The sequence below is a fragment of the Rhamphochromis sp. 'chilingali' genome (genome assembly GCF_963969265.1).
Source record: "Rhamphochromis sp. 'chilingali' genome assembly, chromosome: 19".
NCBI lineage: Eukaryota > Metazoa > Chordata > Actinopteri > Cichliformes > Cichlidae > Rhamphochromis > Rhamphochromis sp. 'chilingali'.
Window position 1 is genome coordinate 24470298 of NC_137946.1, and position 23545 is coordinate 24493842.

A 23545-nucleotide genomic window follows, 5' to 3' on the forward strand; every position below is an offset into this window, starting at 1 on the left:
AATAAAGTTAATAAATATAATAGATAAATATATATATATATATATTTATATTATTACATATATTTTTATATTAAATAGTAAAAACCGTATCTACAGCTAAGTCTGATAAGTTGCATCAAGTGCAAAGCAGCAGTGTGTATTTTACTACACTGATTCAGTGTACGTAAATACACCGCACTGGCGGAATTCATGACGAAAAAGTTGCAGAAGCGCAACAAAACTGATCTCCCAGCTGAGCCTGAAGTTTAGGTGGCAGCCGTGGGATCGTGGAAGGTGTAAAGTCGCCCCTGGAAGTCATGAATAACGTCTGTTCGCCTGAGCTGGGAGAGGTGATGTCTCTTTAAGAAGCTCAGCCCTCTGCCGAAACAATTGTACAACCCCCCAACAAGTCATCGGGCCTGTCAATCATCCGGTCGGCGCCCTTTGATGTCGGACTCCTCGCCTTGTCTTGGGCTCAAATGAGCTGTTTGCTGCTGTAGGGAAACATTAGTCTTCTACCAACCAACCAGCCGGGGGACGCCACATCTCAACTTTTTTCTGTATGCGGTGGGGGTTTCTGTACTTCGGAGGCGCCCCAGACTGAGGAGATTTTAACAGAGAAGTCCCGCTGAATCTTTTTCTTTCTACTTTTTTATTTTTATTTTTTGTCAGTATCATTTTTTAAACGTGTATAACATCGAAGAGGAGGGGGGAAGTAGACATGCCTCAGCTTAGCAGCGGCGGCGGGGACGACCTGGGAGCCAATGATGAGATGATATCGTTTAAGGACGAAGGAGAGCAAGAGGAGAAAATCCAAGAAAACGCGTTCACGGAGAGAGACCTGGCCGACCTCAAGTCCTCTCTGGTGAACGAGTCGGAAATAAATCAAAGTCCGAACGCAGCGGTAGGTGTCACGGAGTGTGACTGTGTGTGAAAGGCAGAGGGAGAAAGTGTGTGTGGAAAGCTTGTTTTATTTTACGCGCTGCTGAGAAGCTTTGAATGAAACCAACTCGCGCAGTCAACTTGCCTCCAGGGTTATAGTAGTTAAAAAAAGAAGAGGGGGTGGTGGTGGTGGTGGTGGTGGTACGGGTCTACTACAGAACGAGAGCAAAACTGAATTGCACTTATTAGCGTGATAAAGTCAATGTAAAGTTACTCTTGTTTGGCAGCGGTTTGTGGCGCTTTCGTGACTTTTTCGGGTAATTCTCACTCGGTGTTTGTTTACGATCCCTTCCAGGCGGTCAGACGGGGGCAGCAGGGCGAGCAGAGGGGCTTCCCAGACAAACACCGGGAGCATCTCGACGTTGGTAAGCAGAAAATACAAATTTAAAAAAACTTGGGAAAACAAACAAACAAACCAAAAAAAACATGAACATACTCACTCTCATCCCTATGAGCAGTCAAGTACTGTGTAAGAAAGCGGTAAAAACCACCCACTGTGTCAAAGCAATGAGTTATTTTGGTCACGGGCGCACGTGCTGCTGCATTAAAACTTCAAAGAAGCACCGCTCAGGTGTACACTGCAAAACAAAACAAAAAAAATAGATGGCCATCCTGTCTTCAGCTCTTTAGTTTATCTCTAAGATCTATAGCTTGCTGGGGAGATTTCCTCTGCTGCTCAGTCAAATTAGCAGAGCTCAGCAGAGATGCAAGCAGACTAGCTATCTTTAAAAAAGTGGAACCCTCTTGGCCTTAAATTGTCATTAAGCTTAGGTAAAGGCACTGGTGTGAAGGGTAAAGCAATTTCTCAGTAGCTGTAAAAATTGCTAGTGCCTTTCATTTTAATTCACTATGTTTTAAGCTTACTTATCTAGTGATCTTTTATAAGATTTTGCCAAAAAACCAAGGTCAGCCTTCCTTTTTCTTCAAACCTACCACCCAAAAAGATAGAGGGGGAAAAAAAAAAGCAAATTCCCCTAACTACGCCAGGGCGCATTTAGACAACATATACAAAACAGCTTTAATTATAGGTATCACTGTTGTGTGTACTCATCTCTGAAAGGAAGAATGCTCTCACCTTGTGATCCTTTGATCAAAAAAAGAAAAAAATCCTCATCAAATGTGGATTTGCGGTTTTTAAAAACTGGTCTATTTGATGGTCCTCGAGAAAAAGTGAAACCCGCAGAAATCAGAAAAAACAGTTCCGCCCTGAGGGATGCTGATTGCCCTCAGATTCTGTCACTCAGGTTCTGGCCACGTTAAAAGTTTTGTCACCTTCGCAAGAAAGCTCAGCACTCACGAGGGAAGCCAGTTGTGTTTTGTGTGTGTGTATGCGTGTGTGTGTTTCTATGCAGGTATAACCTAGTCGTATCTGACCTCCACATAGGCCTCTCGTGCTTAATATGGGTGGTGGTAAGAAATAAATTAACACATAGGCTACAGAAGTTCACGCCTCTAAGACTATGTGGTGGTTGTAACGCTTTTGTCTCCAGTATTGTTGCTTCTGCTCATTCACGGATGTAAAGTGTAGTAACTAGAATGCCTGTAAATAGCTGAGCTGCTTTATATGCACGTTTACCTTCTTTTTCTTTTGACGTTAACACCTTAGCAGCATTGTGTGAGTAAGTATCAGGTTTGATTTTTATTTTAATCCTCACATCCAGCATTTGCACCCACAGCTTTACCTTTATTGTTGTTTATTTTTTTCTTTTCCCCCAAGCTGTCATGATTTTTATTGTAAATTAAATACATTATTAAATGATAACTATTGAGATTTAGACAGCAAATCAAAAGAGTTTGGAAAAATTAGGCAACAAAGGTGACAGCTTCTAATTGTTTGCTTTTCCTGTCAGTGTCGAAGCAGCAAGATGGAGGTATGTACAAGTCGCCGGGATATCCAGGGTACCCGTTCCTGATGCTGCCAGACCCCTACCTCCCCAACAGCTCCGTTTCTCCATCTGTAAGTCCACTTCTCATTGAATCCTTCTGCTGGCTATGGTTCTCCTCTTAGCACCTGATGATATTCTGTGCTCCTGAGGACTCCTTAAGGTGCAAGTTTTTGCGCCTCAGCTTGTCTTTGTATTATTTAGTATCAAGTCCAGACTGTGAACACACAGTGCTGAGCCCCAGAAGAGAAATCCAGTGTTTTGTAGTCGGGGAGAATAAAAGGAACGCACACTCGTAGATGGAGATATCGAGCCTGGTGTCCTCTGAGTGATTTTATTTTTTAATTTTTAATTTTTTTGGGCTGGTGCAAAGACGTCCTCAGTAGTCTCAGTTCGAGAGAAAAGAGATGCAAAGCGGTGGAGAATTTACTCGACTTTTTGTGCATAAAAGCATAAAACATTTCTTCTTGGTATTTTCTGTTTCATAATTCATAATTTCTATTTTTTATGTGCATGCAGTTTTGAGAATTAGGAAAGTTCCCCTCACATCAGCCTAAATTTCAGTGATGTTTTCCCCTTTTAGATGCAATTAGCATATTGTGGCTCAGCTATAACCCCCTAAAACATTATACAGAATTTTAATGCTGCGTCTCTTATTTAGAGGGGTTTAAACTACCAGCTTTATATATTTTTTGGAGAGGGGGGGTCTCTTTCACATTACAAAGCAGAATCAGTCAGCTTATGTTGCACTAGGTTTTAGATTCAGAAGAGACAACATGAGTCTCTGTCAGACTGAAGATGAATGGCACATCACTGCAGATCTCTCTCAAACTTTACACATGCTCTGATTTGGCTTTGAACTGTGCTGCTAACTCCCTCCACACCCCATCCCCAAGGCTCACACCATCCCTAACTGCCTTATAAAATAAAGCTGCATTTAAAACACAGCGGAATAAAATCAAAGTGCCGCAGCCTCATGAGGCAAAGCAAAAAAAAAAACAGGAAAAAAAAGCTTGTTTTTGTTTACGCCGTTGCTGAAGTTGGAATTTGATTGATGTCGTCATCGCGAACCATTTCATGTGACGTTTTCCCATCTGTTTGTACCCCGGGTGAATGACAAGAGGTTTATTGCACAGCCTTAATAGCAGTTCTAAGTGTTAAAACCGCTAAAACAAACATCAGAACGACTCGTGGAAAGATTTCAAGTATGCAGTATTGCTCACCCAGCCAGACAGCCCTTAAAGAATTCATCATAAAAAAAAAATCCCTTCGAGTCACCCGTTAAGAACCAATATCCATGGATAGGCTGAGTAATTGCGCCGAACGTGAACGGTTGTGCCTAATTCATTTTTCACGTGCTGCGTAATCCTGTTGCCTGAATTAACCCCCTGCTCTAGCAGACAAGACGTTGCTAAACAGCATAGATGCCTGTTTGTGAGATGACATGTGCTGTAGGCTGATTTCACGTGAGAGCATAGTGAATAAGGAATATGCTGATTTATGGCTGGAAAATGTGATTTTCTAATGGCACCTTGGAGCTTCTTAAGAGTGTTTCAAGACGCCGTCAGTGTCCAGGTCAGGGCCCGTTGGCTGGTCATGGGAGACTTTAATAGGGTCTGTGATTTTTCAGAATAAAAGCGGACAGTTACCTTCATTTTCCATGGTTTTTTAAATGAAACTAAAATTTAAAATTGTAGTCTGTGGGGAAAATACATAGTAGGAGAGTGGCTTCTTTTCTCCGCCACAGCTATAAAGAAAAACATATAATGGATCTAAATGCATCTGTAAAGTAAAGACGGGTTATACTGTTCATACATGTGATTTGGCTACACAGTGCCTTTTCACTTTAGTTTTATATATGCTCCTTTCAGGCTTGCTAGAAAAAAAATACAGGGTGAAAACTTTTGTTTTACTGTTTATTTCTTTTTATGTTCTTGTATAGAATACATCCTTGACCTGCTAGCTCCATTTAATTGTGCTGTTTTGCACATAAAGCAAAGCCTTTGCTTGGAAGAGAAGCACTTGTAGGTACAGCAGCGTCTCCTTGGAAATCACATTTCATTTTCAGAGTCTTTATTCAGTAACCAGTTACATTCTGAGAATACGACTGAATGAACTACGAGTCTTAGTGAGCATGCTTGTTGTTTCCTCAAACGTCTTTATACTCGAAGCTGCATAACACAGCACATCCGGCATCGTGACAAACATTGTGAAGAAGTGGAGACAAACGTGGTGTCTTCCACCTTCTTCTCTTCTCTTCTCTTCTCTTCTCTTCTCTTCTCTTCTCTTCTCTTCTCTTCTCTTCTCCAACCTCAGAAGCCTCTCATAGATTGTTCTCGTTGGGGGTGGGATTGGCGAGTTGGGTAGAGTGAGGGGGGGTAAAGGGGTACCGGTGGTGGCGGCGGTGGTGGTGGCATGATAAAGAGCACTTTCTTCCCCCCCCCCCCCGTGTGTCTTCGAGACTCCACACAATGCTCACTTGTTGCTGCTTCCCTTGTAATTAGCCCGCTGGTTGTGAGGCGGTAGCGGGGTATCAGGCCCTGTCTAACCTGCCACTTGAAAGGGGCTGAGAGTAGTGGTTTAGCGGGTGAGGTGGGGGGGGTGATGATTATGGATGGCAGAGCTGGATCAGAAGTTCAAGGTCAGGGTGACTGACAGAAAAAAGAGCTGTTTGTGGTTTTCCCGTTATTGTGATGTTGACATGGGACATTTCTGTGTGCGTGTGTCCATGTCTCACTGCTGGCCTGTCTTGTCCTGGAGCTATGACTTACGCTTCTAGTGTCTCATGTCGCACATGCACTGGAGCCTGGATTATTTTTAGATCTTTTTTTGCAGGCGAAAAAATGTCAGATCCAGTCAGAATGGACATTAAATGGTCTTCAGCCTGCCAGTCCTGTAGTGCAAAGTCTTTCCGATTGTGCCAGGTTGCACGAGTGTTAAGAGCGGTGCAGGTGAATTCATCGCTATTAAGTGGTCGCCTCATGTCTTGCCCATGCACACGCTACTCTGGCAGCACAAGAGTTTGATTTTTCAGACGTTTTTTCTGTAGAATATGTGTGTACACAGCTTTATCGTTGGTGTTTGTTGCATTTTCAATCATCAAGTAGTCTTTAAAAGGTGAGATGATTGCGACTTCTTGATTTTGTGTGTACCCGATGAGAGGGTAGCTTATGCTCACATTCGGCGGAGGCAGATTCATGCTCACTGCTGCCGGGACCCTGCTATCAAACCTGTTTGGTTATAAAAAATGTAAAGCTTAAATCATCCGTCTGTCTTAATTCAGATAGTTTATCAACAACAAGAAGTCACGACTGCCTTACATCCACTTATGTTTAGTTTTGTGGATTAACCTACGTGCAGTTACTTTGAGTCAAAATAATGAATTGGTTAATCATCAATTACTAATCAACATAAAATGAATCTGGAGCCAATGAATTAATTCATTGATTAAGTACACATGTATTAATCGAAGCAGTTTTGATCAGGTTTCTGCTTTTGTTACACTACACTGTCAGATCGTTCACAAACCGCTTTTCTCCTGAGTTTATTTGTTTATCTTCAGTTACGTACCAATTCTTTATTCATTCTGTGTATTTCTCATTTTTTATCCTAGAAGAAAGCCAAACCAAATATCATTGCACTGTGTGTAATGACAATAAAGATGATTCAATCATCAGAACACTTGAATATATTATAAGCACTGCTTTTCTCATGTTTTAAATGTATTAAGAAACCTATTAAGAGAAAAGAAAGTGTAGCTTCATCTGTGTTATTTGAAGTCAAACCCTTTGATATACTTTCTTTTCTTTTTTTAAACGTGAATTTATTTAACAGGCTGTGGTGTAAAGATTTCTGCAGCGTTGCCCACATGTCACCAGCTCACCTGAAGAAACTACAACACCTTTGTGCGTTCCCGTAAACTGCTTTGAACTGTTGCAGTCATTGTGAGAACCTCAGCTGAATGACTGAAAGTCAGAAATTAATTGTAAAATCAGTCTGCTTGTGTCTGTGTGGGTTTATCCTCACTTGTAAAGGTCTAGCCAGCTTTTTGCACTTTTTAATCGCCAACTGATGAAAAAACATTTGAATGAAAACCTGACCGTCGGAGTGGGCTGACTTATATTTCATATAGGAGGGGGAACGAAATTGCCTGAGCTGTTGTTGTGAAAGATTAACGCATTGTTTTCCTAATACAGCTGAATCAAAGTGGCAGAAATGGACGCAAACAGACTGATAATCACTCCTTGTTATTTTGGTATTAACATTTAAAATTTTAGATTTAAAGAGAAAAGAAGAAGCCTCTAATCTCTGCTGAGAAGTGGTTTTTACAAAGCGACTACACGCGTATTGGCTCCTTATCCCATTCAGCGATAATACTCCTATTACAGCATTTCATGGGACATTTCACTGTTGTTGCATTAATGGAGATATCAGCCGTCCTTTCAGGGGAAGTGGCCAGAGAAGGAGATTTGTGGGATTCGGAGATATGACTAAACTCCCTCAGCTTGTTGTCTTTGGATAAAGCTTTATCTCGAGTGTGTTTGTCAGCGCGCGTGCGTGTTTGCTGTTTAAGTTCATTACACTAAGTAATCTGTATGTATCAAAGCTTTTGGCATGTTCTGTGTGTGTGTGTTTTCTAGTTTGTTGCCTTAGGCTTGTGTTTGTACCCAGGGTTCATGGTGTGTTTTGTGTGATGATGCTGGCCGTATACTGTGGATGCAGCGTGTGTGTGTCAGCTCTCTTCTTGCTGTGTGTATAATGCTGTGAATTACCAGCAGTCTCTCTCTCTTTTTTTATTATTATTTTTGAAGGGCTCATGAGTCTTTGTCGTCTCAGGCTGTCACAGTCTGGCGAGGGCAGACTGTATGAATTGAAAAAAAGGACCCAAAATGCAGACTCCAAGGAACAGGGAACAAAACTTGAATGTTAACAAAAGGTGAGCCGTTTAATATGGCTGGTAGAAAAGGTACAAACAAAGGGCAAGGCAAACTGAAGCAAAATTAACACAAACCTAAACTGGGGAATCTAAACAAGCAATAAGAAAAACCTAGGCAAGAAACTTGGAAGCATGGCATGGGAAACATGGCGTGGACAACATAATGACGTCACAGTGGGAGAGTAAAACTGAACATGATGAACACAGAACACCAGACCTCTTCACAATAAAACAGGAAACATAATGAGACATAGACATGACAACCCGAACTTGACAACGTAAGACACAGACATGAAACGCATGAAGAGCAGGGGAGATTTAACATGGTTGGAAACACGAGGGGAAAATAATAACTAGAAACACTTAGGCATAATAATACAAACTTGATAACATAAGACACGCAGCATGAAACACGAAGGGTGAGGGGAAGCTTAAATACAGGGGAAGAAAACACAAGGAGTCTAATAACCAAATGAACTTAGATAACCTAATGAACAAAATAAACTCAAACTTAAAACGCTGGGTCAAAAGACCCAGGACCATGACAGAGCCCCCCCTTCAAGGGCGGATTCCAGACACCCAAAACCATGAACAAAGAAATGCAGCAACAAGAAAACAAACACGAAACAAAACCAAAACAACCCACCCAGGGCGGGCGGCGGGGGTCCAGGACGGAGGGCCTGAAACAAAACCACAAAAACAAAGAATCTGAAGCACTCAGTCCAAACACAAGGGCTTAAGAGTCCGAGACCCTGTTTCAGGAGGGCGACCATGATCTCGGCAGAAAAGGAGTTCATGGCGGAGTAGTTCAGGTGGCCGACCTGGAGGCCGATGGCACAGTAGTCCATAGTTCAAGGGTTCAGGGGGCCGGCCATGTGGAAGGTGGCAGTGGCGAAGCAAGCATGGCTGGCCACACTCGGGTGGCTTGGCTCGCGGCCGGCGGTGACGTGGACGAGACCTGTCGGGCGGCTTGGCGGGTGGTCGACGGCGTGGACGATAATCCTTGGATGGTTTGGTTGGTTTCCGTCGACAGGCTGTCCTGACAGGCTCCGGAAACAGCCGTGCTGGACCTGGACGTGGCTTGGCAGGTGGAAGGAGACAAGGCTGAGGCGTGGCAGGCACAGATAATGGCGCTGCAGGCGACGGCGTGGAAGGATGCTGGGCGCGCTTGGCTGAACCTCCAGCTGGCACAACAGGACCAGGCGAGGCAGGGCCAGCAGGTGCGGAGACCTCTGGCTGAGGCGAGGCAGGGCCAGACGCAGCAGAGGCCGGACCAGGCGTAGCAGAGGCAGAGGCCGGACCAGGCGTAGCAGAGGCAGAGGCCGGACCCGGCGTAGCAGAGGCAGAGGCCGGACCCGGCGTAGCAGAGGCAGAGGCCGGACCAGACGAGGCTGAAGACTCTGACGAAGCCGGACCAGACGAGGATGAAGACTCGGATGAAGCCGGACCAGGCGAAGCACAGGTTGAAGCTGGACCTGGCGAGGCTGAAGGCTCTGATGAGGCTGGGCCTGGCGAGGCACAGGCTGAAGCTGGACCAGCCGATGACGAGGCGGCCGCAGATGGCGGCTGAACGGTCCCCTCGGACCCTCCAGCTGACGAGGCATGAGGCTGGACGGGCTCCTCGGGCCCTCCAGCTGACGAGGCAGGTTGCTTTTCAAGTTGCAGCAACACACAGTCTATAGTGGGTGAAATGAGTTTGTATGAGTTCTCAGACTGAGGTGTGGCAGAACCAGGTGAGGCGTCGTCCTCAGGCTGAGGCGTAGAAGCAGCAAGCAGTAGCGCAGCAGGTGGTGGTCCTGCAGGCGGCGGCACGGGAGCCGCAGGAGGTGGCGCTGCAGCCACAGGTGGTGAAGCAGAAGGTGGCCAGACGGGCTCCTCAGGCCCTCCAGCTGATGAAGCATGAGGCTGAACGGGCTCCTCGGGCCCGCCAGCTGACGAGGCGTGAGGCTGGACGGGCTCCTCGGGCCCGCCAGCTGACGAGGCGTGAGGCTGGACGGGCTCCTCGGGCCCTCCAGCAGACACAGGAAAAGGCTGCAAAAACTCCAACTTAGCCCCTGGCTCCAACCTGGCCCGGATCTCGGTCCCACAGTGGCTTAGCTGAGCCTCATGGCTAGCACTTCCAGTGCAAACAGTCTTATAATTTGGCTTCTTGGAAGCAAAGTTCGTAGCATGATCAATACACAGGGATGCTAGGTAATTGTGCAGAGGGATAAGATATTCCGTGGAAGACTTGGCTGGTGATTTTGCAGTCTTAGTCATTTCATAAACATGCCCATGAACCTTTAAGGCAGTGTTTGTTCCAATATTGTCCTTAGAAAAAACGCGTGGATTCAGAATACAATCACCCACCTCATGTTGCTGTGAGCCGTGGTGACGACCTGGACGCCGCCTCCTCCTGGAAGCGGTGGTTGTGGAGGCCGGCGCCGCTACAGCTGAGATGAATGTAGCACTGGAAGCAGCCACCGGTTGAGGTGAGGGAAACGCAGCACTTCTCTGCTGCAGTGGCGACATGGACATGGAGACAGGTGAGAGACTGAATAAGCCGACTCTTACTCCTGTAGCCGGTGAAGGAAGAGCTGCATCACCGCAGGGCTGGTGTGATTCAGCCTGCACACTGGGCACCTGCTCAGACGATGATGGTGAGGCAGAGGAGATCGTGGCTGTAGCAAACTTCTTTAAATCTGCAGGCAGGCAGTCCATAAAACCTGGGTTAGCCGTGGCTATCCGGGTCAACTGAGCCCGAATAGCCTCCTTCTCCTCCCCCTGCTTCCCTGCACAGGAGATAATCCAAAGTCCACGAAGCTGTGTAACACGAATCTTGAATTCAAAAAAGTCACTGAAATAAATGTCCGCTGGGTCCAGCATGGTCAGGTCGTTCTGTCACAGTCTGGCGAGGGCAGACTGTATGAATTGAAAAAAAGGACCCAAAATGCAGACTCCAAGGAACAGGGAACAAAACTTGAATGTTAACAAAAGGTGAGCCGTTTAATATGGCTGGTAGAAAAGGTACAAACAAAGGGCAAGGCAAACTGAAGCAAAATTAACACAAACCTAAACTGGGGAATCTAAACAAGCAATAAGAAAAACCTAGGCAAGAAACTTGGAAGCATGGCATGGGAAACATGGCGTGGACAACATAATGACGTCACAGTGGGAGAGTAAAACTGAACATGATGAACACAGAACACCAGACCTCTTCACAATAAAACAGGAAACATAATGAGACATAGACATGACAACCCGAACTTGACAACGTAAGACACAGACATGAAACGCATGAAGAGCAGGGGAGATTTAACATGGTTGGAAACACGAGGGGAAAATAATAACTAGAAACACTTAGGCATAATAATACAAACTTGATAACATAAGACACGCAGCATGAAACACGAAGGGTGAGGGGAAGCTTAAATACAGGGGAAGAAAACACAAGGAGTCTAATAACCAAATGAACTTAGATAACCTAATGAACAAAATAAACTCAAACTTAAAACGCTGGGTCAAAAGACCCAGGACCATGACACAGGCAGTTAAACCCTGTCGCAGGGGAGACCTTCAGTAGATATAAGAGTGTTTTTCTGTCTTCAGCTTCCATCCATCTTCCTCCTCACTCCCTTTGCACGCTTGCCATTTCCACATATCCATCTCTTTTATCGTCTTGTGCTGTCTTCAGCATCTGAGGTGGTTCCAAGCATCTCTCCTCACTTCATTTTCCTACTCGGAGAGATAACTTCTTGGTAATTGCGAACTATTAAAAGGAGATCATATGGGAAAATAGGAAAGCTTATTTTCATTCATTTCCAATTATATGCATCGGAAGCGTAAGAACTTTTTTTTGTGTGTGTATTTCGTTAACCTCTTAAGTCACACAGGATCAACTTTTCTGAGCATGAGAACCAGCTCTTCATTACTTAATGTTTTGATTGATTATGAAGGAAAGCACACAAGGAATCAATAGAAGAAGAAACAGAAGTGATGAGAAAAACATTTTGGTTCTGCTGATTTTTTGTGGTTTGTTTGCATTAATATCAAATATTTTATATGTTAGTGGCCATTTTTAGGTAAACATCTGGCGATTACTCACATGACTTCCCCTAAAACGCCTGTTATTAGTGGACAGTTTGGATATTAATTTGTAAGGAGGAGGCAGTTGTTTTTTTCTCAGTTCCTGGAACCTACAACTCTTAGAAAACTAGTCAAATATCTCAAAGTTGTGGGCTCTGAAAAGAAGTGCATATTTTACTCTAGACTGGAAGTTAACAGTTGTTATTGATTTCCATAACGCCAGCTGCACTTCCTACAGCTGCTTCACAATAAAAGCGTCTTAATTTTAATCTCGCGTGAGATTTTTATTGTGACGATTCTCTGCTGCGAAGGAATCGAGAGGGTTAGACTGAAGTAAGAGGAGAAGCAAAGTAGAAGCAACATTGCTTGATTGTTGATGGGGATTGATGGATGTTTGGTTGAAATTAGTGGGTGGCCTGCCCGCTGAAGCAAAAACCAGGGTTTTTACTTTATCTGAAGTGGCCAGTGAGTCATGCGCAAAGTGATTGGTGGTTAGCGGTTGTATATTAATGAGCCAAGTATTTGGATTTTAATCAGTAACCTTTTACCACCAGTCGTCTGAGAGATCCAGCGTGCCTCGTGGTTAGTTTGAAAGAAGCACACCTTTCTGGAGTGATGTTCGCATGTAGAGCAGCTTCGACATGATTCGATCCAAAAGGAATCTGTAGGTCTGAAGATGTCTGAGGTTCGGCGATAAAGCGCTGAATTGTTTCACAACTTTGTCCACAGACTTCAAAGATTGTCCGTCTGGTCTGTTTGTGGGTCATTTTCTGAATAATTAAGCAGTTTAAGCTGATATCTGATATTTGTCTGCATGCAAATCTATTCGCTGTCAGAGAGGCTGTGAAACTCCCTGTGATGTGGAAGCTGTGGTCACACTATGACGTCAGCACGCTCTGAAGGCAGCAGGCTGCTCTAAAACACTTTCCCGCTCAGCCTACCTGGACACTGACTGTAAATGGCTCAGGTTCTTTGGGATAACAGTAAATGTTTGGTCGAAATGCAGTTTGACAGCGTGCTTTCAGTCAGTGGAATTTACGAGCCTGTGTTTTACAGCTCAGTGTTGTCTGATTTGGGGGAATTTCCTGCTCATTTGACATTTCGATTCACAGAGCAGAATTAAAAATTGACAGGAAGGCTGCTAAGAGATGGTTTACATGTTTGGGAAAGGCGGCGGGGGAACGTCGTCATTTCTGTTACTCTAAAGACTCAGCTGAAGTGTGTGTTTTGAACATTTCAGTATCTCAGCCTACAAAGAAATATCAGTTTGATTGTTTTCACCCACTTCAACTGAAAGCTTATGCTTTCTGTTTGAGTAATTTCACATCTTTTAGCCCATAAAGGTTTTTCATACATCTCCTCCTTTTTCTTGTATCCATTCAGAAATCAGTTGCCGTTGTGAACAAGCTCTCCTCCCCGTTCCCCTTTCCTCCTCCTCCAATCTCCCAAATAATACGAGGTCGATCCTCCAAGATCAAGGGAATGGCATGTGTGTGCGCAAGTCTCTAGGATCTTGCCACTTCCTTGTTTCCCATTGTATTGCAGTGTTGACAGGGGGGTTGTTCAGCCTTCCCCTAGTCTCTTGGTAAACAATGGCAGCAACACAGGCTGAGGCCTCCCTAATCCCCCCTTCATACAGACCCAGGGGCTGGGATGAGCAGTGCTGGGGCCTCCCTGTCTCTGACTGCCTACGATAAGGACCCTGCACATTCGGATTTAAGAGGCCTAAAAGAAAAGCAGCTTTCACTAGAATGCGGGAAAAGCCCTAGTTCGGATGGAAAGCTTGCATCTTGTCTTTTCTTGGATCTTTTTCTCCTTTAACTATAACTGACAGCTCTGCTTTAAAGTAACACCCGTGCTGCGTTGCATCCATGAAGTAAAGGTTTTTGAACTATTAATGTAGTATTCAAAGTATGCTGAGAGGGCTTCATGAAGCCCCATCTGACATCTTTTTCTATCGTTATGATGTGTTCAAGTCTGTGATTATGTTTGTGCAGAGTGTAAACGGGAGTAAACTACTGCCAAACATGAAAACATCGAGTGTCCTCGTTCACAATTTATTAACTGTTAAAACTAAATTTGGGACTCAATAAAAGGGGACATGAAGCAATGTGATCACAATATGTTACCCATGTTAAAAATAGTGTCATATTACAGCAGCAGCATTTACTTTAATATAACAGTGTAACTGAGGACAAAAATACACCCAAATCCTCTAAAACTATCTATTTATATCAAGTGTTTGTATATCTAATTACTATATATCAACATTATTCAGTATTGTGTCAGTTCAGTTTAATTTACTGTCCTATTAGCTCTCCACGCCTGCCCTGCTGTTCACCATTTTCCATCACAGTCACCTCATGTTGGTTAACTTCTGTGAGGACCTCTTAAAGGGAACCTGTTACGCTCATTTTCCAGCTCCGTATTTTATTTTTGGACTCTCCTGGAATGGCTTTGCATAATTCACAGCTCAAAATAATCCCTATTTATCTTATACTGGGCTTCAGCGCGGCCCCTCGGTTCTGATCGGCTACCCCTCACAAGCAGAAGGTCTCAACAGCAGATGGGCGTGGCTTCTATGCTCACAGCCAGATACGACCTTATAATCAAGTCGGATCTTACTGACATCATACAGAGCCAAGAATATAATAAAAAACTTTCCAAATCTGAGCATAAGCTTATTTATTACAACTCCAGCTGTGTTCAATATAGACGTGTATCATTGTAACAGCAACAAAATAAGATGAAACAAAGAAACTATTTTTCTAAGCTTTATAGTTTAAGCTTTACGGAAGTGGCAGCTGGCTGTGATTTGAAGGAGTATTGACTGGTGTTGAAACATTGGTTTAAATTGTAAGTGTGTATTCTCTTTATTATTTGACAGCGTGAATAAAATATTGAGAGAAAAAAAGGAGGTGCATCTCATAATCTGACGCTTTCTTGCAAATTTGCATCCATGAACGCCAAGATACTCAATGAAAAGTTATCTATCTAAAAAGTTATTCGCCTATCAGATGTAAATATAAAATAAAACTTTCTAATGTAAATATGACTTCTGATGTGTACTTTCATCTTGTGTCAGTGACTAAAGACATGAAAAGCAAATGCAAGGACCAAACAAAGATGTTTCTAGTCGATATAAATCATAATCTTTATAATTGCTGGATATCATGCTTGTTTGTTTGAGGTTGCCATGTTCACTTAGTCTCAGGGAGACCACAGCCAACGGAAAATGTGAGCTCAAGATCGAAATAGATTCGGATGAAGACAGATAAATAAATTTTTATAGAGGAAAGGCTGGAGAGGTAAAGACAGCGCTATAGAAGGAGGAGAAGAGGAGGGGGAAAGATTAAAATACAAATGACCATAAGAGCCTTCTCATCGCCCTACTGGCTTTGAAGTAGCGGGCTGTGAAGGCACCTGAAGAGAAACTGTTCAGAAGACTATTTGAAGAGGCGGTAATGTTAAGAAGAATATCAGGAGGGGGAGAAAAAAAACCCTTTGGATAGCCCTGAGGTGTTTATACCTGTAATTATTCATCCACTTATTTCTTTCCGGCGTTGAAGGAAGATGGGGTGGGGGAAGTGGTAGAGCAGTAAAAGACAGGTGTTGGCAAAGGAACTGTGGGTTTATTTGATTATTATTAACTTTATTTCTCTCGCGCGCGCTCCCTCTCTCTGCCTTCATACACTCAAACGCACCAGCGGAGACAAAACAGCATGTGTTCGCTCAGCGAGCACCACGCCGAACTAAGTGTGCTAAAGTTTCTGCAGTTGGTATGAAACTAAAATGAAAACAAGGGGTCTTGAAGGTTGGTAACCTCATGTGGCGTTAGTGCAGGTGTTTTTCTAAATGAAGACCACATTTCCCATGATTCCACCTACGTTTCCTGCCAGCAAGAATATGCTAGAGGTCAAACATGTTAAAACACAGAGGGCCTTGATTTTAGTTGCCGTCTTGTAGCGTTGGCACTGCATCGAGGTCTCCGTAAAGCAGCACTTCGGAGCACCTCAGGTCCCGTGTTGTGCAACATGTGGTTCAAGGAAACCTTAAGCAAACATAAAAGTGTTTTTTTTGTTTGTTTTAAGTTCATTTTTATTCCTTGCTCTCTAAGCTGTGTATACAAGCCAGTTTTCTGCTTGAATGGGAGAGTTATGCACTGTAACAGCTTGAAGGGGGAAGTGGTCGCATTTTTGCAGGATTGAAAAAAAAAAAAAGAAACACAGAGAGACATAAAGGTAGTTGACATAAGGTCAAGGTTCACAAAGAGGCTCTTTGTTTAGGTCCCAGTGTTTGTTTATGAGGTGTGTGTGTGTGTGTGTGTGTGTGTGTGTGTGTGTGTGTGTGTGTGTGTGTGTGTGTGTGTGTGTGTGTGTGTGTGTGCGCACATGAATGTCTGTGTGAGTCAGTGAGAGAGTTGCGGGATGTTGCACCCAGGTGAGTCATTGGCCTGTGGAGCGAAACCATGCAAAACCTCTACGTTGTTGTTTACAGAGCGAGCTGTCCAGACCTCCCAGATGTGTGTTCACAGCCTGTAGTTAATCAATGACAGCAATGTCTCTCTCTTACACCAGATATCAAAGTAGCCACACGCGCATGCAAATGTGTCTATGTGCATCTTCGCGCTGCACGCATGGTTTGCTGGTCAAGTAAAAAGAACTGGAGAAAAGTTTGAAGTGCTAGTTTTTCACATATCGTTGTCCACAATATCATGGTTTGAAACGTGTGGTTTTTGATTTAAGGAAGTAGTGATGCAGCACAGTTTACTCACGAGATAACAAATCCGCATGGTGTCCAGCTGAAACTGAAAGAAAACTGCGAGCCCTAAGATTACTTTAACTTTTACTACACAGTATGCATTTCCAAAAATTTGATGTCTACGCTGCCTTCAGGATAGGTCACAAAGACAAGTTGTTTCAAAGAAGTGCAAAAGGATATTATTTCGAATATGTATTTTAACAGGCGTGCAGTGTGTAGTCTAATGTGTCGCTGTTATCATGATTGGGCATCTGGCAGCTCCCCAGAACAAGTATGTTGCTGCTTTGTGGAACAGGTCATTTAAAGAGACACACACACACACACACTGAACCACATCACAAAGTTTATAGGTTAGCAGGCCACACATGCAACCAGTTAACAGGCTGAATCCCTCCTTCATCCTGGGTCCTTGGGCAATGAGGAGATTCGTAGTGCATTAATGAAGAAACAACATATTCAGACTATATATATATATATGAAGATATAAATATGAGAAGTTAAAGTGAATCTATATAAATTAATTAATGAATCAGGTTTCTTTTAAAAAGCAAAGAGTAAATTCGTATATGTTACTGCCGTGAAGGGATTTACACCAACGCTTTGCACCTGCAAGAGTAGTTTGCCGAGTCGGCATATTTTAGTTAAAGTTATTCATTCATTAGACTTCAGTTTTATATATATAGCGCCAAATCACAACAGCAGTCACATCAAGGGGCTTTATACTGTCACGTAAAGGCCGTATAATTATAAACATTCAATTTTGTTGTGATGTAAACTTTTAAATGTATAAGAAACTCCAACATGGATGTTAGGGTTACATATCGGTGGGAGATCAAGTGATATTCAGGTGATTACACTCTATACTGGGTTTCTGTGTGTAGTAGTCTTTGTGTTTGTGTGTCTGTCAGACAGACAGAGAGAAAGTGAGAGAGAGTGGGATTTTTTTAGGTCACATGACCTATGGGAATTAAAAGTGTAGTTTCATTTCCTCTTCATTACTGACAATAATCAGACAGTTTCGCAAAAGAAGTCGCTACCTTTCTCGAAGAGTTTTACATGTAACTCACACATAATCATTTCGTACTTTCCAAAAAAATAAAAAACCAAGTGATGGGTTACAGAATTTTATTAAGAGACGATGAGAAATATGAATTTCAGGAATGGGCTCTGATGAGTCGCTGATCAGATAAACTGAGCTAATTTGATATATGCTGTCATTTATATCTGCACTACAAAATTGTAAGATCTGCATCTTAAGATTGGCAAAGGACAGTTTATCACATGCAAATATTAAAAGATCCTCAACATTTAGTTCTTAAGTCTCGACTGCGTTCAGTCTAATAAGTAAATCGAGCGTTCCTGTCATCATAGTTTAGCTTCAATGTGCTGACGTTAAAAATATAGGCATAAAAAATCTTCCTTAAAGATGTTCTAGGAATTGGATTTGTCACTTGTGCACCTGTGAGCTAGAAATCTAAAATAAACTTAAGTTGATAGGATCTGCTTTGTAATTTCCCCTTTATAAAATGCCCCCACAAACCATGGTTTAATCAGAAGAGCCATAGACTAAAAGACAATAGTTAAGTAAGCAGTGGGAGTGCAGTGTGTTCTGGGGCAGAAACTCTGAGCAAATGAGTGCAGAGTTCACCACAAGCTTAAATGCACATGTTTTTAGATTTGTAGTACCTCTACATAACCAACAGGGGAAAAAAAGCTTTCATGAAGACGCACAACGTCATAGTGCTTGCAGTTGTTTTTCTTCTTAAGTCTTACTTAAGCTGAACATTTATCCTAATGCTTAATTTATACTTGATGAAGAAGCTGTTTGTGCGGGCAACATGGATGGCACATAGGGAGGTTACAACGTAGGGTTTCAGAAGGGTGTAGATTTAACAAGTATAGATGCCCTATAAGTCTGTCTAAAAAGTGACTCCTCAGGTAATGAAACTGACACATAACTTTGTTGTGGTGCCATCTGTCCAGCTGCAACACTTGCCATAAACAAATCTACAGAGGAGAATGTTAAAGAATAGTTCAGACAGCAGAGAAAAGCAAAAACTTTATTTCAACTGTGTCTCTTAAATATCAGAATAGTCGTTCAGGTGTTTCCTCTGTTCGTGTTTACAATTTTATAACCCTTCCCCCTCAGCCACTTGTGGGGCATTTCGCCGCTGCGCTGTGCTACGCTGTGCTACGCTGTGCTACGCTGGCATATCTGCTGTTTGCAGTGTGACGACCACATGCAGTCGTAAATGACAAATTTCCATGTGAGCTCTGATTCTTTTCATCCATCCACTGTAAGGAAATTTACAACCTGTTTACACTCTACTTCTGAGGGGTGTGTGTGTTTCCAGATTGACGACACTGATGTCACATCTTCTGTGAGTGTTGATCTGGTTTAGAACAGTACACTGTGTGCGCTGAACACTTGGTGGGTATGTTTCTTTATTTCTGCGCTAATGGGAATTTCAAGTTTTCTGGAATTTTTTTTGTCTTTAGGATTTCCAGAAGGGCACTGAGAACTTGTAACCCCGTTTCCCCCCTTTTAGACGATAAAGTACAACAGTATAAACTCTTTAGGGAATTGTGGAAAACAACATGAAATAGCAGCTTAATAAAACCTGTGAATACTTACGTTAAAAAAAATGTAACCAATGACCTAATACTAACCAAAATGACTTAATAAGAGGCCTTTTATGAGTAAGTAACCGCTTGCATGCCCACCTGTTATAAAAAGAAAACCCACTGTTGAATAGAGTTTGTCAGATAAGTTTCAAATATCATAATAGTTGATATTTAAGATTGCTGATGTGGTCATTAATTGATATAAATAGGTAAGTTTCTTGGACGTTTGTTGGACTGATTTTGAAAATACCCTTAAATGCCTACACACTCTTATCTGACATTCTTGTTATTTGAGTGGTCTAGCTGATCACTGACTCACTGACTTAAATTAATAATCACCATTATCAATCATAATGGGCTTTCCACTGCAAATAAAACATTCATATTTGCTGTGTTGATGCTAGTAATTGATAATGTTCTTCCACTGACTTTTCTCTCCTCCGCTCGTTTCGCCCTCCAAACCTCAGCCTCCGCAGCTGACCTTTATCATCATTTTAATATGCACTTTATTGAAAGAGTGTTCATAAAAATAGTCGACTAAATGAAACTCAAACCCCATCCTCCTCCACCCCGTGCCCGTGGCTCTGCCTAGACCAGCTGGAGCCTCCACAGCCGCATGAAGCAGCCCAGCACACATGGCTGTGATCTTAAACACACACATGCACACACGAATACTGAGACACACACACACACACGCGGGAGCAGAAATCTTTTCCTCCCTCTGACGATAATCGCCTGCTACAGACGGTGGCAGCCATTAACTTTATGTGCTATACATATATATATTATATGGTATATACTAGAGACCGATATGATTCATCTGGTGCACATTTATGACACAGGACAAAAAGTCACGTGTTGTTGTTTGTGTGATTGTTAGGGTTGATGGTCTAACCCCAAGTTTATGTTACCTTTTCAAATGGTAATGCCCCAAAATGAATTTACACCTGCTGTTCTGCTCTGTGCTTTGGTGTCATTTCAGCTTGCCCGTGCATCTCTTGATTTTTGTTACCTGGCCAGGTCTTTCCCGCCATTTCAATGATATATCAGTGCAACAGCAGAGAATTTCTGGAATTCCTGCTTTGCTTCCTGTTTGACTTCTCATGTTCCTTTTCCAGCGCTAATGGGGAGGTGTTTTTGAGGAGCAACTAGACTGCAGCGAGTCTGATTCCCAACACACCTCAAGCGCCGGTATAAACAGTCATGGGTGACATCGCAGTCGGCGTGCAAAACAACTCAGGTGGCGACCGTGAACTAGGCTCTAGTATTTGGCTAAGGACCAGAAAGAGCAAAGTTATGACATGAAGAGCTGAAGTGAAAAGTGTCCACTTTAGTGTCCACTTTTTTCACCCTTGAAGTTTTTTTCACGGTTCTCCCACTGTCACCCAACTGGTCAGTCAGTCAGCATTCAGCACTTATGTCATCCACTTCCAGCGATGTGCAGTTAGTGTCTTCCATCCGCTGTCTGAACTGAAATATGTATGCAGATGCTTTTTTCACAAGTGGGTCACCACAGCAGGTAGCTTTTATCCCAGATCCCATTCCTGACACAACTCCAATGGGATTTGTCTCCTCCTGGGATCAAAGACGGGGATGTTTTGCCTGTTAGGCAAATGTGTAAACTAGAGCTGGGCGATATGAAATTTTTTCATATCACGATATGCTTTTTTCATTTCAGGCGATAACGATATCTATCACGATATGAGCCAAATAACTATGTTTGTAAGATTTAAATGTGCCGTTGCTCACAAGTAAAATGTGAAATAATCAGCAGCTTGTTTTGATTTAAATATTTATTTCCCATAATAAGTTCAACAGGGTAGATGTACTTAAGGAACATGAGACTTTTTCAGATAAATAAAGGCAAATATTGCAAACTACACAAAAGCAGCCGCTAAAGCGTTTAAGTTTCAAAATAGAACAAACGAAACAGACGACTAAATTGTCAATTCCACTTAGAAACAAAATATTAATTCTAAAAATAAATCTTAGTTTGTTTTACAGAAGAACAGACAAAATTGACTAACCTTTGTCAATATCAAATAAACTGAGAACTAAAAGGAAATTCTCAATCTCTCCTTGTTGTATAGCTGAGCTTTTCTAACAGTTTTAACAGTTACTTTAGTCTGACAAAAGCCGAATGACGAATTAGCGCTTCCAGTCAGAGATTGAGCATGCACCGGTTTATTGTATTTCCAGACTTGCTTTCGGCACATTTACAGTGGCTGCTCTGTTTTTTGTCAGACTTGAAATAGCCGAAATGAAATACCTTCACACTACGGAACTTCTCTGGCTCTTCCGTTCAACAATCTCTCCGGCGTCGGAACCATCATCGGTTTTCTCTTCAGTAACCTTCGGTCACGCTCGGTTGATTTTTCTCTAGTCGGCACGCTCATTTCCTCCATTACCCAGGCGGCATGGCGGCTGGCTGCTTCCCAAACAAATACACATGTGCGGCTTGGCACTTGTGCTGTACGTAACAAGTCACGTGACGTGACGCTGCAGCTGTGATTGGTTCGGCTCGGCACTACTTAATTTGGATTGGCTGTTCTTTTTTTTTTTTTAAGAGGACAAGAGCGGCGAGGTCTATCGCAATAGTTTAATTTTTCTATCAAGAAAAAGTTATTTCGCAATACATATCGTTATCGTTCTATCGCCCAGCTCTAGTGTAAACCACTACACTATACAGACACTGCTTTAGTATTCAGCTATGATGCTATGAACACCTGACATATGAAGCTACTAGGATCCACTGTTTTCTTCTTTCAGTTATAGCTAAGTGTCCACACAACATTCGACTTGAGTATGAAAAAATTACAGAAAAATCCCTGGCAATAAAAGGTACTGAAAAAAACTCATAATTTTGCAAAGCAATGCCCCAAAATTCCCCAAAACATTCCAGATTTTATCCCAAATATTCCTACGTGTCCTATCATCAGTTACTTTCCAGCACCTGATAAAGCTGTTTCCCACAATATGCCACCATGTTTGCCAAGCATGTTATAGTTTGAGTTTCTCCAGTGAGGATGATGTTATGAACGGAGGTACAGGGACGCTGCATGTTGGACTAACAGCTTGTTCCTGTTTGAGCTCCTATGATTTTGGCACTGTGTCCATCTGCTAATGTAATTTTAAAGCAAGAAAAAGGAGGAATTCCCTTTTCAACAAGTTTCCTCAAAAGGAGCTCGGTCATGCGTCAAATTGATTTCCTACCTTTGTTTGGCCCTGTTCACCAGAAAACGGGAGATACTTCCATCCCCACATTTACAGTCATGGGAACTTTTCATTTGGTCATTAGAAAGAAGAAGAAAAAAACCCCCAGGCTTTTAAGGAGTGCAGTACTCACGCACATGCACCGATGGACACGCGACGAGAGCATGTTTTTCCCCATCAGCAGGTGATGAGAGAGCAGAAATGACATGCAGAAAATGTCGATTGAAGTCATGATGCAATTATCGGAAGCGTGGCTTTGACGTAAAAAGGGGGGCGAAGAATAATGAGGTGGATTTGAGGAAGAGGTGATTTGAGAGGGGAGGCATTAAAAACCAACCAAAACATAAACAAGAAGCCCCGCTAACGATAACGTTGATGTCATTGATACATTAATATGTTTCAGGAAGTAATGGCGCTCATAAAGCATTTTTATTCAGTGTTTTGTGCGTGTAGGTGTGAGAGAAGGTGTTGTGGTAAATCAGCTTGTGCGAACGTTTTTTGGGGCCAAACAAAAAACTAGAGCAACCGTGATATGCATTGCACTGTGGTTGATCTGTGTGTGAGCGTGGGTGTGTGCGATTGTGTAGGTGTTGTACATAGTACATGACATGTATGTGGGAAACACTGTATGCACACCAAGGACAGATGAAAGGGAAGAGGTGGGTGTGCAGGAAGTGAACAACAAAAGAAACACATCATCTGATTTATCAGATGGGTACAGTTTGGGTCGATCAGATGGAGGAAAAACATGGAGAAATTTGTACCAAGAGTGAAAGAAGTTGAAAGAGGGAGAGACTGATAGTGAGAGAGAATGAGAACAATGGAGGAAGAAGGTAACTGCAGTAGCGGAAGGGAGTTAGCAGTAAACAATGAGAAGCTGGAAACCGCGTTGTGCACCTGGTAGAAAAAAAAACCACAGGCTCAGTTGAAACAGACTCTGACACCTTACGAACACCTTTAACTGTTTCACCACCGCACTCAAGGAAAAGGAACACGAATCCACGGCTAGCTCGAATTCTGACAGTCAGTTTCTGCTTTCAGCAATAGGAAGTGGATCTCTTTGAAAAAGAAGCAAGCAAAGGGAGCAGAGGGGCTGCTGCAGCCAAAATGACTGTAGATTTCTTTTCCTGGCCTGTTCTCT

The 23545-nt window shown here is 42.8% G+C and overlaps 1 protein-coding gene across 9 annotated transcripts in view; it reads left to right on the forward strand.

Annotated features, from left to right (window-relative positions):
• Window positions 1-420: 420 nt before the first annotated feature.
• The window catches only part of tcf7 (transcription factor 7), a 77395-nt gene continuing 54270 nt past the window's right edge, over window positions 421-23545 (forward strand). For 3 of the 9 annotated variants that reach the window (XM_080867587.1, XM_080867589.1, XM_080867588.1), the window contains exons 1-3: window positions 422-883; window positions 1217-1286; window positions 2772-2878. In XM_080867587.1, coding sequence (XP_080723713.1) covers window positions 701-883; window positions 1217-1286; window positions 2772-2878 — 360 coding nt within the window. In that variant the 5' untranslated portion in view covers window positions 422-700. Of the gene's footprint in view, window positions 884-1216; window positions 1287-2771; window positions 2879-23545 lie in introns of all 9 variants that reach the window. The other 6 variants (XM_080867590.1, XM_080867591.1, XM_080867592.1 and 3 more) reach the window with 4 other exon arrangements.